At 28.3% G+C, this 19,462-nt stretch overlaps 2 protein-coding genes across 2 annotated transcripts; one reads left to right on the forward strand and one right to left on the reverse strand.

The window, feature by feature from the left end:
• Window positions 1-559: 559 nt before the first annotated feature.
• On the forward strand, window positions 560-5,546 carry LOC112637644 (probable glutamate receptor). The gene is made up of 11 exons (XM_025407768.1): window positions 560-752; window positions 831-931; window positions 1,182-1,265; window positions 1,605-1,916; window positions 2,115-2,221; window positions 3,314-3,484; window positions 3,820-4,052; window positions 4,156-4,370; window positions 4,656-4,912; window positions 5,023-5,095; window positions 5,244-5,546. The coding sequence occupies exons 1-11, from the start codon at window positions 560-562 to the stop codon at window positions 5,544-5,546; spliced, it is 2,049 nt and encodes a 682-aa protein (XP_025263553.1).
• A 6,606-nt stretch (window positions 5,547-12,152) lies between these two features.
• On the reverse strand, window positions 12,153-17,021 carry LOC105256494 (transferrin). Its single transcript, XM_011266438.3, has 10 exons — window positions 16,800-17,021; window positions 16,253-16,479; window positions 15,606-15,909; window positions 15,144-15,487; window positions 14,553-14,803; window positions 13,991-14,226; window positions 13,373-13,652; window positions 13,095-13,156; window positions 12,753-13,021; window positions 12,153-12,413 (listed from the first exon to the last, which is right to left on the reverse strand). The coding sequence occupies exons 1-10, from the start codon at window positions 16,870-16,872 to the stop codon at window positions 12,324-12,326; spliced, it is 2,136 nt and encodes a 711-aa protein (XP_011264740.1). The 5' UTR covers window positions 16,873-17,021; the 3' UTR covers window positions 12,153-12,323.
• Window positions 17,022-19,462: the final 2,441 nt, after the last annotated feature.

Consider the following 19,462-nt stretch of genomic DNA (forward strand, 5'->3'; position numbering starts at 1 on the left):
CTCAAAATCATCGCTGTGTACCTCGACCGTGTACAGAGAATTGTTTGAATAGCGACTTAGTCCGATTTGCACAAACAGGAGAGCAAATACGTGAAGAGAACAAACATATAATTTATTCGAGAGTCGCGGAATCGATGTGTCTGCCAGTCGATCTCTCGCTTACTCGGTTTCTCATGTTCTTACCATTTTTTAAATTTTCTCATACAAGCACAAAATCGCGTTTAATTTCTCGCGTTTCAATTGCTGCGAATCTGCAAAACGAATCGTTGGTTAAATCGTTATTTATACAACCGTTGTTTCTCTGTCTAACAATTGATGAAGCGCGATCGGCGCGAACGAAATCATGTGTTATGTTTTAATATCGACTAGACAACGAATAAAATCGTGCGACACTTGATTATTCTGCTATTATGCTACTTATCTGATATCTAAATTGGTTGCCTCCCGTCGCGATCGGCGGAAGGCACAGTATTGATGCGACGATAAAATATATTAGATCTGAAAACGTCGAGATCGTGTCAAGGTTCGTGAGATCTGTTAAATTTCAGTGCGACGAAGAATGTTTCACAAGTTCAATATGTTCTTGATCTCAAGTTTGATCATATGGATAATAGTGATGTTCGATCTTGTGTGGGGTCAATTGATTAGACCAATTTACGTGTACGAGGGTTTGATCAGAGATATTCACACCTACTTCAATAATACATGCATTATACTCCTGCATTCTAATCCGAATCCTATTGAAACGCAGGGTGAGAAGCAGATGGAGAGACGGAAAATTTTATTTACCAGAATCGATTTTTCGCTTACGGAAAGTTGTTACTTTGCAGGACTTATGGAAGCTGATCGCTTGCTGCATCTTCAAAAATATCTGAGTTCGACTCTTCATATACATACCGCAATCATGGATTTTCATATGCTTATAATGCGAGTAAGCACTTAGAATTTATTTTTTTATACACATACACATACATACATATAATTTATATCTTTTATTATATAAATATTAGCATACGATCATTGAGAGATAAGATTTGTTATTATTTTAAAGTAATATTTATAATGATATATTAATACATAAAGTTATTGGATAATCTGTTACAATTTTTCAAAAGCATTAATATCTTACTAAAAAGGAAATACATTTATTTTTTACTAGAGAAAAGATTTGTTTGTTGCAGATCGGAGAAAATTATCATCACATCAAGAGGCCTTTATTCGTTTTATTAAACGACAATGAAAATACAAGGAATAATTTTGTGAATGTAATTATATCTGGAAAAATTAAAGATACGATTTTAAAACTTATTGAAATCTTTTTGGATTTTTATTACAGTAATATTATTTTATTTATTATTATACAAAATCAATCATTAATAAAAATACAAAAGAGTTTTTCTCTACCTGAATTTTTGACGTAATAAATATATTTAAATCAAATAAATTTAACAAACGCAATAAAATCTTTACTTTTACATAAATTTATGTTAAAATTTCTTTTATAACAGAAGTTTTTGTCGCAAATTATTACTTTTTCGTATCTGATTAAATTTTACAATTTGAGAAAATGTCGACAAGTGGAACGTTTACTTACTAAAATGCAGCAGGTCTCTACGTGGATCACAATGGCTTATCCTACTTGGCTGGTCTTCTTCAATAACAAGACCAATTTGGCGGACTTCTTCTTCGAGATTTATATACCATACAATTGTAAGTTTATGGTGGCTCAAAGCAGCATCAATGAAACCGGCAAAGAGATCATCACTGAAGTTTATCAAGTTTATAAAGATAAAGAATTGAGATCGAATCAGTTTGGTGTATGGGATGCGAAGGAAGGTTTGAAAGGTCCTCCATATGGCTTATATTTACGAAGAAACGATCTTTTCGGCCATAACTTACGCGTTGCGTCGCTCGAGGTAAGATCGCTTGTTTTATTTTTCTAAAAAAAGATTTTAATCATAATAATAAATAATATAAAATTAAATTAATACTTAAAATTAATACTTAAAATTAATACTTAAAAAAACAATATTAATAATATATTTAAATTAAGAATGAGTGATATAATTGAGCTCAAGTAATATAATATTCGCTTCGACATTTTATATTTATAGGATCCTCCTGTCAGTCAATTTCGTCGAAACGAACGGAATGAAGTTATAGGGGTTTATGGCTTTTTTGGCGAAATAATTTTGCTTTTGCAGGAAGAATTAAATTGCACGTAAGTACCATTAGATAAAAGAAATATCTATTATATATATATTTGATTATAAACACATTATCTGATTGTTAAGCATAAATTTAATAATTAATTCAATAATTAATTGCTTGTTAAGCATTAAATTCAATAATTAATAATTTATTTAATTAAGAATTGGTAATTTTAAAGAAAAATATCACTTATCACATCTAATAAAAAATAAACGTTGTATAATTGATTATTATTTATTGTATTTGACTTTTTTCATTTTTTGTCAGAGTTCTTTGAAATAGTTTTGTCTGTAACTTGATTGCGTTTCTTTTGCTCACTGTCTTTTTCCGCTGCTTTATCCTTTTCGTTTGCTATTTTATTTTTCTTTTCTTCCGCACGTTGTTTTTGCTGTTCTTTGAGCTCTTTTAATTGCCTGGCTGTTTCTCTTCGAAAGTATTCTTCCTCGCTAGCTGCTCCTTTTTCCTCAAAAATTTCTCTTTTTCGACCATCACCGCTTCTTCGACGTCTTTCCGAATACGTTCTCGAGTTGCATAATGGATAATACCTAATTATACATATCTCTATTGTATTTATTATAAAATATTAAAAGCTTTCTTTTGAAAAAAGTATATCATATAATATCGCCACAATAAATATCAATGACTTGATAAATAATAACTATATTAAATTGATATTTATATAATCAGTAATAAAATAAATAGGATATATTAGTCGTCATGATATTTAAACACTTATTTTTCAGATTGATAAAAATATTTAATAATGTCATTAAAGAACGGGGGTTACATCATTGTCTTCATCCTTTTTACACTAATTCTTTTTATAGCAAAATTACGCAGCATGACGTCATCACCGGTTCTTCATCCTGTAGTCTCGTGCTCGTTCCGAGATTATTGAGAATTAATGTTGATTAATAAAAATTATCGATAATTTTTACATAATTTTAATCATGATTTTGACAGCTTTTACTGTGAAGTTGTTACAGAATTGTCATTTGAAATTATTTGATCATTCTTTTTTTTTTAAGATAAGTAGTGACAATATATTCACTAAGAGCTAATTATAAAAATCGATTATTTATATGCTAAACACTTATTTCAGATTTACATACAAGGAAGCCGGATCGTGGGGCATGTGTTTTCCAAACGGTTCCTGCACGGGTGCAATAGGAATGTTAAAAAATGATGAAATTGACTTCGCGGCGACCGAGTTCATGATGACTAAACAGAGATTAAACTTCGTCAGTTTTACAACACCCATTTTCTCGACCAAGTATATTTTCATTTCATAAAATATTCTAAATGCAGTAAACGTCTCAATCTAATATTTTGGAGACAGCTTCAAGATGTTCGGGGACATTCTACATAACATTCTATGCACAATATAAAAATATGAGCATATAATATAATATACATATATATATATTTTTTTATTAGAACATATAATATATTTTTAGAGCATATAATATATTTTTTTATTAGTAGAGCAATTTATTTGATTCAATTAGTTTTCAGTATTATTATACGTTAAATTTAATGTAATACATTAAGTCTCGTATTTTATGTTTATGATGATTAATTATTTACATTCCGTGTATGTATTATTAGTGTCCGTCCGTACGTTAAAAGACCAGAATCAATAAGCACAGTAAAATGGGATGCTTATGTGGCGCCTTTCTCCGTGAATATTTGGAGGGCTATCGGTCTTTTCATAATAATCCTCAGCGTATCGATCGTGTTTATTCAAAAACTTTTTGCAGTCATACATTTGCGGGAGGATAATGCACCATCAAGATTTACAGAGATTTTATTTTTTATCACAGGGGCGTTTTGCGGTCAAGGTAATTTCGCGTCATTCTCTTTTCAAATAAATGGTCCTATCTTAGAATTGTGCGTAATTTTTTAAATATATGATTATTATCATGAGATATAATATCTTGTCAGGTATGGAACAATCTACGCTGGATCCTATAAGAATGGTGCATTTAGTAACTTACTTAACAGCGGTCATTATCTTAGCCGCGTATTCTGCTGCTTTGATTAGTTTTCTTACTGTCCAGACATTCGTTATGCCTTTCACGACTATGGAGGGGCTCTTAAAAGATGGGTCTTACGGTTGTGGCGTGGTTGCTAATTCGGCCTATTATGCCTTTCTTCAGGTAAATTCTTTTTTTACTATCAGGATCTTAGAGATGTTGTTTGAGACACTCTGTAGCAGCTTATTACGTATTAATTAATTAAATATGTATGTACTCATCATCTTTATGTATGAATATAATTATATCAAAAAATTATGTCATGCAAAAGATAACACATATTTTAATTTAACATTTTGTCCGAGTAATATAGCTAAAGAAATGAAAATCTTATTTATGGAGAATTTTATACTATTTATACTATTTATGAAAAATTTTATAATTTATATGATAATTTTGTTACGGCAGCATACAACAGACAAAGTAATGAGCCAGTTATTTAATAAGCTAATATTGAAAGAAAAAAAATTGCCAACGAGTTACGTGGAAGGTCTGGAGAAGGTTTGCAGAGAGGATAAATACGCTTTTGTTACACTCGATAGTATGGCAGAAATACTGCAACAGAGAGTTAATTGCAAGTTGGAGCCATTGGATGTCATTACGCCTGCTACTATAGCCATGGCCGTTCAGCGCAACAGTCCGTATCGTGGTATCATTAATACACAGTGAGTATCAAGTTATTAACGTAAATTAAGTATAAGAAGTGTTTTTAGACATTCGAATTTTGTATTATTTATTTTATTTCATTAATTGAGCATTATTAATATTATTGTAGTATCTTGCTATTGAGGGACAGTGGAGTTTTACAACGATTACTGGAAACGCAATGGTCGGTCCAGTTAGGCACAGTAAGTATAAATAATACAATAAATAGTAAAATAGTAAGGCAATAAATATTGCAGAAAATTATTAATTATATTTGTAATAATGGCTCGATATATTGTACATTTGTATTTTTAATTTAATACTTAATTTAATACTTGTTATCGATTGCAGTCAGCATCATCGTGGAAATCAGTCGAGATTGGTGATATAATGCCATTGCTGCTTCTCATAGCTATAGCTTTGTTCATCAGTTATCTCGTTTATATTATAGAACATTTCATTTATAAAAATTGTTTTAAACGGGTCAAGTTTAAAATCGATAAATCAGACTCGAAAAACACTACAATCGATAAACATCCAATAAAGAAACAACCACAATCGATAAATCATCCAATAAAGAAACAACCACAATCGATAAATCATCCAATAAAGAAACAAGCACAATCGATAAATCATAATCGAAAACGCAATTAAAAAAATAAATAGAAAATATATGTACATACATAGCTCTGCTGTTATGGCATGATATATTTTGCTTAATAAAATATAATAAATCTTCTATAAAAAAATTGTCTAATATATATATATATATATATATATATATATATATATATATAAATGGTTTAGGACTTTTCGACTAGGTTTTTAATCAGGAATAACGCTATTTGCTTAGTGGGAGCTTTTTAAGATACACCCTGTATATATATATATATATATATATATATATATATATATATATATGTATGATCTGCCGATTTTAGCCTGTTAACATACAGCATCTAATAATGTAAATAATTAATCGTGTAATAATAATCATAAACGTTAAAACATGAGATGATTGAAAATCAGAAATATAATCTGCATGCTGTTTATTATTTCTGATTATTATTATATCAAAACTGAAAAAAATATTAAAAATTAGATATAAAATATAATATTTTACTGCAATATATATTTACAAATATAATATATTTTATTGAAATATTATTCTATATCAAATTTTTAATATTTTTAGTTTCAATATAATAATTCCCACAGAGAATAAATAGTATGCAGATTATATTTCTACGATTTTAATTCATCATATTATTTTCTGATGTTGGTGGTTTCGTGTTTATAATATGTATACGATTATACACAGTAGGACGAATAGATGTCTAGCACAAAAACACACAGACCGTAGAATGTCGATTATTCTGGCAGTTACGTTCAAAATTCCGGAGGAATAACGCGCACATGTCATATTAAAATCATCCAATATCTTATTTATTCAAATTCATATCTTTGTAAATATAGTTTGTGAATATAATTTGTGAAAACAGTTTTTCTCATTATTAATCGAAGTACTTAATTATATTAGATATATATTTGTGTATGAATGTGAGAGTGAATGTAAATGCGTATACGTATATATGTGTGTGAGTGTGTAAAATATATATGTAGCTTATACATATAATAAATATATTTAAATAATATTAGATCATGCCAAAAAATATTCCTCGGGCGCAAAGTCGCAAGGAATTAAATGTAAAAGACCACGTGTCTATAAATAAAGAGAATATGGAAGTACAAAAAAGTAACAGTCTTGCTAAAAATAAGAATGGCTGTAAAATTAACAAAAGATTATCGTTAAAAATGAAGAATTCTGTTTCAAATCCTTCAGCGCAAAAACCTTTCCTGGGTGAAACTAAATTTAAAATTCATTACGATAATGAAGAAAATTCCAGATCACGCCCGCGCTTGCAAAGAGATACATCAGGTACAACTGTTTTATGTAGGTATGTAAGGATCATTAAATTTAATATTTTTTTTCTTATTTCTATGAAAAATTTATATTTTTAAATTAAAAATTAAAAGAGATATATAGAAATATTAAAGACACATGAAATTGATGTGTATAATGTTTAAACAAAATATAAATAAATAAAATATAAATATAATAAAGTTTTGATAAGTTTATGTATGTCCTGTAGAAGAAAAAAGATTTATTTTTTAGAGCGCGTTCTTTAAGCAACTGCCGAAACAAAGTTTCTTCAGATAAAAAGAACATGAACAGCAAATTATTTCAAAGGTAATTTTGCATACAAGTAATTTTTTTAAATTAATACAAGATATGATCTTTAAATTTATTAAAATTTAGTTTAAAAAAATGGAAAAGTATTATATGCACGGAAATAAAAATGCAAAAAATATTATGTTTATTATATAAATTGTTCAAATTTTATTTTATAACAAATTACAGAGAATTAGAGAATATTATTATATATTTATTTCTTATAATATATACTTAAGAAATAATTTTGATCTTTTACATAATTACTAATATCATTTACCAATATTCCAATCGCTTCTTGATTGAAAATAATAAAAATAAATATTATATATTTTGTTTAAAAAAGTGAAAAATATTTAAAACATTTTTTATAATTTTTTCTATAATAAAGAAATAAAGAGTTCAAACAATCTATAGTTATATCATGTTCTCTTATATAAAATTTTCTTGTTTTGTATTTCTATTAAATTTTAGATGGAATATTGATACACGAGTAATTAAGAAACATTTCGTATATTACATTTATTTGTTTCCTATCTAGATCTTGTTCTGAAAGTAGAAAAACATTGCTACAGGATGCACAATGCGTCGGAACAGAATCGCAACGTGCACAGATTTCCAAAACTAAACATCTCTCAGTCGAAGTTAAAAAACGAACATTTACAAGTATTGAAATGTGGAAAAATAAGATGAGGAAATCAAATAGTTAGTATCATGAGAATATTTATTGTAACTATATTAATCGATTGTATTTTCTATCCAGATCTTGCTTTGAAAGCAAAGAATTCATATGTATTATAAATATAAATTATAAATATATATTATAAATATGTATTATAAATATTATCAAAAAATTTTTTTCACTCGCGCGATCTTTTTAGCTGGTACTGTGCCTAAGAATTTGGCGACCAAATATCCTAATATAAATGTAGAAAAAACCCATAATAAAATCAAACTACGAAAGAGTTCTGAACGTCCCAAAAGTCTGCCTCAAAAATCATTAAATCATCCACAGAAAATAGATCGGATGTTTAAGCAGAATGAAAAAATCACGACATCTAAAATCCAACATTTACCAAACGTCGAAATCGTGTCAATTTTGCAAGATAACAATTTATTAAATACACGAGTTAATATTAATACAAGGTAATAAAAAAAACAATTTATAGAAATAAAGTAGATATTTAATTGTAAAAAATTGATCTATTATTAATATTATATTAAATATTTAATTATTAATTAAGTATCATTATATTATCACAAAAATCATCTCTATGAATCATTATAGATTCCGACTGTAGAATAATTGAAAAGTTACTTTACGCTATGTTGAATTATTACAAACATTTTTTTAGCACAAGCAATATTGTTGAATATGATAAACGAGATCAGTTAAACACTGGATTTCGAACCAGTCTTATGATTTCCATAACACCTCTAGATGGTTCTTTGGTCCCACCAATAACTCCGACAAAGGTAATGGCAATATGCATCATTATTATATATATTATTATTAATATGTTAATACAAAATAAATTTAATATGTGTATCAATTTTTCAAAACACATAAATTTAATATGTGTATCAATTTATAGACTGTTGTGTATGTATATGTAAGAACTGTAAAGCAAATTAGATCATAGTTTTAAATCATTTGCTCGATATAGCATTTAAAAAAATGTTTGTTAAAAAGGTACGTTATTTGAAACGTGAAGCGACGCATGATAACAAATTATCGACCAAAAAGGAAGATTTCGAAGATATTCATCCATACGAATATGATTATTTGGATGTAGTGCCATATGTAGAACATGAAAGAGAGAGCAATACTCCTAAACTGTCTTTTCATTTTTTGAAGCAAAATGTAAACGCAGATCAAAGAAGAATCATTGTAGGATATTTGATTCGTCTTGGAGTAAGTATAATGTGTGTGTGACTCTTCTCTCTTCTCTTTTTCTTTCTTAATTACAAATATAAATAACTAACATATATAAATCAAAAACTGAAATGGTGTGATTTTAATAAACTCGTATTTTGTTGTAATTATAAGTGTATAAAAATTTATTTCTAATACTATTTTAATATTATTTTTAATACTTATCAATAATAAAATACAACAATAATCATTAATATGAAATATATATTTGTCATAATGATATTTTGAAAGAAGAAATAAATTTAAATTATACACTGAACTCTATTTTTAATTGTTTACAATCACAATTTTTAGATACACTATCAATATTCATCAAATATTATTTATCAAACTGTCAAACTGTTCGATCTCGCTGTTGACAGAATTTTAATAGAAACAGATAATATACAGTTAATGGCTTTGACATGTCTTTGGATTACTCTCAAGCGAGAATTAACTAGTTATAAAATACCATCGGTAATAGAATTTTTTATTCAGAGAAATAATTAAAAAGGGGTTATATACTATTATAATATTAAATAAATAAAATAATATATTGCAGTTTTAAAATATAAATGTGTATTATATTTTATTTTTTTAGGCGACTACGATAGTGCAAATGGCAAAAGATTTATATATAGGTCAAGAAAAAGATTTATTAATGTATGAGATGAAGATTATATCAGCTGTTAATTTCAATTTAAGATTTGCCGATCCCTTCTCATTGCTTATCTATTATATATTGGAAATGATACAAGATAAAAAGCATAATATTAATTCAAACGATATTCCACGCATTTATTTCTGTGGTAGTTATTTGGTAAGAGAATAGATATAAATAGTAAATCTCTCTTTCATATATACGATTTAATTTTTAGTACGGTAAGTTCTACGCAAATAAACAGTCTCTTTTTTACATTATAGCTTGATATATCTATGTTAAATGAAAATTTATGTGATAAGCCAGTACGTGTTCTGGCCATTACTGCGGCTGAAATATCACTTTGTTGCATATATTCTGATAATATTAATATGAATATATGGTGCGAATTACGGAAACATAAATATTCGCTCACAGAGTAAGAGAATTAATAAGTTCTATTTTTTAATTCCAAACAGATGTATTAGTTGTATCTTCCGAAACGGTAAAGGCTTTATATTTTTATACATTATAAAAGAACAAGAGAAAGGAATGTTTAAGGAAAATATTCACGAGCACTTAATGTTTAATAGTCTAGTTTATTACGTGATAAAAAAAATATATGTTTTAGTGTCTATTACTTTTATAATTCAGAAAATATTTTGTAATACGTTATTTATATATATATAAAAGAATTAATTTTAAATTTCACAAATTTTTTTGTATTAATTCGAAAAATATCTGTTTAGATGGGAAGAGATGGCGATAAGTTTTACGAAACAGAATATAATACAACAAACTCTGGAATCTGATAAATTTGGTTCGAATATTGTATATAAAAAATATTTGCGTAGTAAACGCGGAAGAGTTTCCAATTTTCTCCTCGATAAAATGAAAAAATTATATGATTATATTAATGATGAATAAAATGTAATACAAGCTTCTTTCATGAAAGATTAAGATATTAAATATTAAATTGCATATATATTAAATTACATGATATTAAATTAGATACGACATATAAATATAAGATATATAAATATAAATATATTATTATAGTTTTATTTATTTAAAAAGTAGAAACAATTCGAGGTTTCGAGGCTTTTTCCATAACCATCTTTGTTCTTTTAAATACAAAATATTATATATATATATATATATATATATATATATATATATATATATATATATTATATATATATATATATATATATATATATATATGTATATACACACATACAATATATGTGTGTGTCTATATATATAAAATGTAAATATTTTTTCTCAGATAAATTTATTTATTAATTTTTTGATAATATTTTATTTTCTTACTTTTATACATACCAAATGTGAAAATTAATATAATATAAAGAATTGATATTAACTGATCAATATTAATATAAGATAGTTAATATCAGTATATTATACATATATATATATATATATATATATATATATATTAGTTAGTTAAATATATTAATATAATATATTAATTATAATAGTTATAATAGTATATAATTAATTATAATAGCATTATAATATTAAATATATTAATTAGTTAATATAAATATATTAAATATGAGATACTTAATATCAATTCTTATATTAATTTTTTCAATTACATTTGGTACGTATAGAAGTAAAATAAAATTATCAAAAAATCAATACATAAATTTATATATATATATATATATATATATATATATTTATATAAATAATTTTGTATTTAATAGAATATAGATGATTATAAAAAAAAATTTCGAAAGTGTTTGCCTTTTAAAGAAATAAAACTATAATATAAATTATTTTTTGTTTAAAAAAATTTTTATTGTTAAACTAATTTTTTATAATGTTGATTGTATAAAAGATTTTTATTAGAAAATTTTATTTAATAAAATAAATTTTGTTGTATCTTGAACATGTATCTCGTCCATTTTACTTATCTATATATTAAAGAGATTAATGAATCAATGAATCATGAGGAAAATGAAATTTATGCGCGAATAAATAAAATATTTTAAAAAATGCAAATTGCAAGATATGTCTCTTTTGTGTAACATTGTTAACATATTTTACTTATTCATTTTTTTTAAAATAATTCTTCCGTTCCTCTAACACAAGAGTATAATAAGGAGTAGAATATATATTAAGAATAAAATATATGTATAGAAAATTTATTTTAGTACAGAAGATGAATCACTTAACATGATTATTTTGAATAATTTTTAAAGTGCGTGTACAAAAATAGACGAAGGTTACTACTATTTCTAATATTTATTTTAAAAGATGTTATAAAATTATATAATGAGAAGAAAGTAGGATATACATAAAATAATACACGTTGTATGCTCGGAAAATTATATATTTTTAATATCTTTTAAGAAAATTCTTTCAAGAAAATTATAGTTTCTTATATTGATATTGATATTGAAAATGCCGTAATCTCTGTCGCGGCAATATACATAAACAGCGAAGTTATTAACTATTTATTTATCTAACAGTCCTTTTGATAAGTCATTGATATATGACTTAATAAAGATAATTTCTCAGCAATAATAGTAGAACCAATATCACATAATACGACATCCATCATATACAATCAGGTGCTTTTTTATTCTTATAAATTCTCGGGTACGAAATGATTTAATGATTGCCATAGTCTTGTTGAATATTTGCCCAAGTGTCCCATTTGTCCAATTTATTATCGATGGATAATAATTCTTTCACGTTATCCTAAAAAGGATACAATATTTCTTACTTAAAAAATATATAGTTGAACAATCTTTTTAAATTAAAATTCTATGCAATCATCTGATTTGAGTGAAAATATTGTTTATGAGAAAAATGTATAAATTAATTGTTTATAATATTATAATGAATTTATAGTTAATCAATTAAAATCTTTACATTATATTTCTGCTTAATAAATTAATATATTTATTTAAATGCTATTTATAAGAATACTACAATATTTAATATCTGGCTTTCTACAGTTAATATGAATAAAAAATAATCTAATTAGAAAACTACTGATTAAATTTAATCAAATAGAGAAAATGATAATCTTCTTACCTTGAATAATATGTTGCGTTTGTCATCCCAAGCGCCAAAAAGACGCAGCAAATCCGGTTGCTTCGAATATAAGGTGCTCGCGGCTAAAATGCCGTGTTTCAACTCTTCCAAGGCGTTTGGGCCTTTTTCTGCCGAACTGACGATTATCTGTGGTGGTTCTAATCCTAAGTTACAACGCTCCCATTCATTGATGGGTGCTTGGAATGGACCACCATTCGGACAAAGCAAGACATAATCTTCACGTTTACCTGCACCATCTTTCTCGTTATCTAAAATATGATATATATTTATGAAATGATAAATATAATTAAATTAAATTTATTTAATTAAAATTGTATTTACCTAGCTGTTGCAAAGCCGTCAAAGGTAGGAACGCAACGTCTCCCTTACCATCTTTCAAACACCTGGAGAAGAAGATGCAAATTAAATTCTTAAAAGGTAATACAATATTTTAAATGTAAGATACATATTTTTGTTTTTGAATTATAAAAAAAAACTTTGTATTGTTTCGTATAATTAATTTTATTCTCTATAATAATGGGAGAAGATCATACATTAAATTTATTTTTACAATGTTGAAAAATATGTGCCCTATCGATGAATGAGCTACACAAAATTACCTGAGTGCTCCTTTTCCGCCATTGTAATGTTCAACATTCGTCGGTCTGCATTTCGTGGCTTCTTTCACTTGATCGTCACCAGATTCGATATTGCCAACGCACAATTGACAAGACTTGGAATTGAGAGGTGCGCCAGGTGCACAAGATTCGGAGAAGAAGGTATCTATTTCTTCCGGTTCGTTAATAAGCCCTTTTTGTTTGAGAATGTGGGCCGGTGCGGAGTAACCAGCAAAATCGCCCACGTAGCCACTGCGACAAGATTTTTTGCCTCTGAGATCGCCTGTAACAGGAAATTATTGACAAAATTCATAATTCACAACAGATACTTGCAAGTAAAAACTCTTTTGGACTTTTTAGTTTTTTTTAAGGCTTTCTTTAATTCGAAATTCACTTTATTTTTAAATTTTAGTTTATAAAAATATGTGTTGATATTAATTTAGTATCTCAGTTTTTAAGATACAAATAAGCTCTAATTCAGATTCTTTCAGAATATAAGATACAAATAAGCTCTAATTCTTTCTCTTTCAGAATATAATATATTTTAGTATTTTTACAACAGATGTAGGGATTTTATTTCGATGTAGAATGTTTGCATTTTAAATACATAAACTCGTATACCTAATCCATTTATGGAAGAACCTCTCTTAACAACAGCAACTGCCGGTATCTCGTTGAGTTGCGTCGATCCCTCGCCATAAGCCTCACTGACGATCGGTTTCGCGTTATAATTGTTGATTGCGAGTTTCACCGATCCGCCGTCAATTACAGTTATATCTGCTCCATTGTCCCTGACGGCCTTCAAGCAAGCAATCTCGTCCTTCTCCAGTATGCAATCAAATCTCGGTCTGGCATCCCTATATAGTTTGTAACATAATGTAATATGAATGTAATGTAATATCTGCATCTTTTCGTCAACAACAAATATCTTGTGTGTATGATAATTAAATCTGAAGAATTTTCATTAAGATAGAATCATGATTTCTTCACCTATCTTTACGTATCTTTGAGACGTAACTGACAAAATTTGCTTAACTTTTATGTTATTATATCTCGATAAAAGTAAATAATAAATTAATAAAAATAATAATAATAAATTAAATTTGTTTTGAAGCAAAATTCTTTTTGAATTGTCTGATTGAAAACATTGATACCTTTCATGTGCAATTGTATATGTATGTACCTGGAGAACGCAGCTCTAGCGAGACTACGGCACTTGTCTAATGCACTTTGACTCCAAACGCACCAACGAGCGTCCCTCTCCGGCGCTCCGAAATTTCTTTCGATTACATCTACATATTTTGCGCTTTTCAGATGCTCTTCCGGTGATACTGGCGGTGCAGCGACAGCCAAGGTCTTCTCGTTGAGCAACAAAAGATCCTTCCACCAATCTGCTTTCTCATTCTCTCCAAGTTGACCCAATTGTGTTAATTCCTGAAACATTTTAAAATTAAATTACTATCTCGATTAAAAAATATCGATGTCGTACAAAGGAAATCGTTTAAATTAAATCTTCCATTGTAATTGTCTTTTTAATGAAATAAGTGATAAATGGCCCACCTGTCATATTTATTAGAATGGTAAATTTTTGTAATAATATATAATTAATTTTTGACTTCATTTATTATACTTAAATCATATTTATCATAGATTAAAATATTATATTTTCAAATTATTAATTTATTACGTAGATATAAAAATAATTTTTTCGCAAAGTGCCATCTTTATTTCAATAAATCATCAAATATATAATTTCTTAAGAAACAAATCTCACTCTTTGAATAGCTTCCACGTTATTGGCGTCATCCCCATTGGTCATGTATCCCTGCCATGGTCGGGCAGCCCATGTGCACGGTTTCGTATGGGCATCGATGGGCACTTTGCTACCATCCGGACAGAAATATCGGAAGTTGGCTGGATCCTCGCGCGTCGGCGTCGCCGGGGTGACTCCCACGGGCAAGCCAAAGAAGCGTTTCACGTAGATGACTTTCGTCCATGCAACCTGCCCGCCGTTGTGAGCTAGACAACGCAACGCGCCCTCGTATCCGGAATATATGTCTGGATAATCGCACACGTCTGGTTTCTCGCAAAGGTCGCACATGTTGCTGTACGTCTCCTCTGAAAAATAGAGAAAATAATAGTGCATTTTTGGATGCGCGCAGCTAACAATACTGTTTACTGGCAGTTCGCTTATATGACATAATCGACGCAAGTTCTTTAGATTGCCATCACTTACTGAGTCTCTGATTGATTGCTGGATCGAGCGACCACTTGCCCACTAGACAACCTTTGTCGAAGAACGTGCTCAGAGCGCGAAGCTCATTTTCGCGGGCGGAATATTCCGGGTTGTTGATATCGGTCAACACGCCTATAGCGGTTAGCTTCGTGAGTGGAATCTTGTAACCGACATTACGACCCACACCTGTATGGCAGGACTTGAGACCCCTCAGGCCCTGAACATTGTGAATGTCCAGATCCTTGTGTATTACGGCTACTGCCTCGTAACGATATGTCGCGTCGGGTTCCTCCTTTGTCCTGACCTGATAGTACAAACGCAAAGAGAAGGAATTCATGTCATACATTATTCATTCTGCTTGAAAATTTATTTGATCGTAAATACTATATCCTATTTTCGAGAGTGCATAAAATATGTACGTTTTAAATCAATGGATGATAATCTAAAATTTCCAAGATAGCTTAAAAATAATATCTCTAAAATCCTTAAAATTTTTATTTAATTATACTATTTTAGTCTGTTTTTTTTTTCTATGAGAATTTCTCTCTTATTTTATAAATAATATTTTTAAATTTCTTGTGCGTATCTATAAATTCTATTACATTTATTAGAAATCTAATTTTTAGATATCTCAAGTCTGATATTACCTGTTCAACGACATTGTATCCAGCTTTTTCAGCTAATTGATTCTTCGCTGCGAGATACATATCTTCCGGATCTACGGCGACAATATCCGCTTCCTTCTTACCAACCCTCTCGATGCAATCGTATCGATCGCGTCCGGAAATGCACGATATCGGGTATCCTTTGCTGGCTGAGTCTTCTATCATCTTCGCACATTCCTTCGCGTATTTCTCAGGGATGCACATCGTGACTGCGCGCATAATAATAAATAAAGAATCTAGTTAATAATTCAATGATTTTTATTAAATGCACTTTTGAATTTACCTGAAGATAGATATTTGAGATTAGACTCAAAATTTTAAATCATGAGATTAGAATGGTGAAATTGCTATAATTAAATCGTTGTAATTTATTCATTTCAGTTTTATCAATGAATCATATAAAAATATAAAATAGTTTTTATTATGCTTTGCAAAGATAAGATTTTTATAAATCTTTATATTTATTTTTCGATAAGCGATTTTTATATTTTTGTGAATCGATTTTGTCAAAACTTTGTGAAATACTTACACACTCGTGGCGGACTCGTAGCGGATACGGCCGCCACCGCGAAGATCGCGAGCACCGTGAATCTGTGCAGCATCTTGATTACTGCACCACGCTGATTACAGTACAGCGCGATTTTTACTTCTAAAAAGAATCGCGAGACGAATGTCGACCCAAAAAGCGGAGACGTAAGAAGCTGAACAGATCTTCGGCGACAACTTGTCAAGACCGTCGAGAGACGCGGTCTACGTACGTTCTTATATAAATGCGTCTTTTTCTTCTTCGGATCTCGGAGTCTAGAGAGGGGGAGTGTCGCTCTTTCTTCTTCGTCTCTTTTTCTCTCGTGCTTAACGATTTCTGCCATCGTTCTCTTTCTCTATCTATTTCTCTTTTTTTCTCAATTCATTTCACGTAATGACATCATCGTCATTATTCATTCTTCACCTCTCCTCTAGCAATGGTACTTTCCTTTGTCGCGCATTAAGAAAAAGACAAATTTTTCTTTTTTAATCTTTTATCAATATTTAAAAATATTGATTATAAAATGCAAATGTAAGCTGTTTTAGCTTGATCGATATATAAGGCGTTTAACAACAAATACTATGCAAGTCAAAAATAATTGAAATAATTTTTGCTTAACATGTAAATATGAAAATTTGATAGATTTTTAAGATAAATAACTGAGCTAAAAACAATTATGAAAGCATTTATTAAGCATTTTATTAAGAATTAAGAATATGATTAGATAATACTAAATTTAATAGAAAATTTTTTTAACTTAAAATTTAGTTATTAAGAGAATCTTTAAATATCTCAATGATATAAGACTGATGTCATAACGTTTAATTAATTGATGGAAGAGAAGAAATAATAACAATTTTCTATGAAATGTGAAATGTTATCTATAAAATAGTTATATAAAAGCTAAATGTTATTAAATCTATCGTTAAACTCGGATCAATAACGGTCATTAACATTCTCCAGGTAATTTTCCAGCATAAGATTTTCGCTCGCCCTCGCTAGTAATATCACAGATAAAAATCCTTGAGGACATTTTTTTCCATCAATCCAGTTCTAGCTCGCCTGCTTCAACGTGTTTTCAAGTTTAACAGACTCGTGTCCTCGACGTTTTCGCGTCCTTCGTTCCGGTTGCTCTTGCGATGCGACACACGCATACGCATGCGATACGCACGTCTCATTGAACGTGTTAATATATGTACGAGTATGTACATCACGCGGTTGGAATCGCGTAGACCTTTGTTGACATACGAGAAAAGTACCGACGGTGATTTCCCCTGTTGGGGTCACACGATGATTCCACAGCTCTCTCTTTTCCTCTATCATCGATTGCAAGCTGAACAAATAGCCCGAATATACTCAAGTTCGTCATTACAAAACAGCGTCTGATAAATATGTAACCTATGAGCTCGATATAAATAATCAGAAATATTCAACAAAAAACGCGATATAGTTGTTTTGTATTTCAATAAAATAATCTTTTAAAAAATAATTTTATCAGCATATTATGAATTTATTTGTTATCTGTCAAACCAAATATCGCATTACGTTAATAATAGGTCGTTTGGAGTAATAGTGAATACTCAAAAAGAAGATTCTTTTACATGAAATTATTTTAATCAAGAATTTTAAATTTTTTGTATACGTGTCAAATTCAAATCGTTTAAAAAAGTTTTTAAATTCTGGCAATTCTGATTTCTTATTAATTTTACTATTAGCTGATTATAGTTTGTTAAAAATTGTTGGTATAGTACTTTAAATCTACTTTTTTCTCTATAATTTTAATTATATTTATATATAACTCTTTCGTATGTAATTACTAATGCTCCGCAGATTAATATTATTTTTGCAACTAGAAAATAATTTAACTATCGTACACGTTACCGATGTTAAAAGCTATCAATAGGATAAGTGCTGATTAATTAGTAAATTCTTGTTGATGAATTATAATTAATAGAATAAAAAATTATTCTAGCTCGCAAAAAATGAGTATTGACCCTGAAATATAAAGATGCATCTTTAAGGATTTCCCCATATAATATTATAATTTATTACTTATAAATATCTGATACTATGTGCTAAAGTATCAAGATATTCTTTGATAAACTATTGAAGGAAAAATAGATTATTGCAGATAATTCATGATGAATTTTACCAATAAATGGAAATTCCAGTGCTGTAATAGTGTTATCATTTAGTTTTGCTAAACGATAATGATATCTGTCATAATTTATTTCGTGGTAGATATTGTAAATACTAAATATAATATCTCGTAAAAAACTATTAATTATAACATGTTTTAATAATCATGTTAACGTATGTTATCAGAGTTGTTGAATTATTCTGAAAAGTCAAAGTATTTTATAAAAATCTGAAGTATACATGTATACACGAGACAAATAATATTATTAACATATTTTAACATATTTTTTAAATTAATTCTAGAACAATTAAAATATTTCTTTACGATTTTTAAGAAGGAATCATATTTTTAAATGCAGTATCGCTTAGCTCTTTTTATTTTCAAGTTATCAAGAAATGTTTAGGCTTTAGAATGAGATAATGATAATCAACAGTAATATTATTTTCCTCATTTCCTTCTTAGAATCAGGAATTTTCCTTCATTGCACGTGCAAGATCGAGGTCGGAATAATAAGTATTGGTAACAT

Source organism: Camponotus floridanus, unplaced genomic scaffold, assembly GCF_003227725.1.
Source record: "Camponotus floridanus strain SB8 unplaced genomic scaffold, Cflo_v7.5 scaffold1, whole genome shotgun sequence".
NCBI lineage: Eukaryota > Metazoa > Arthropoda > Insecta > Hymenoptera > Formicidae > Camponotus > Camponotus floridanus.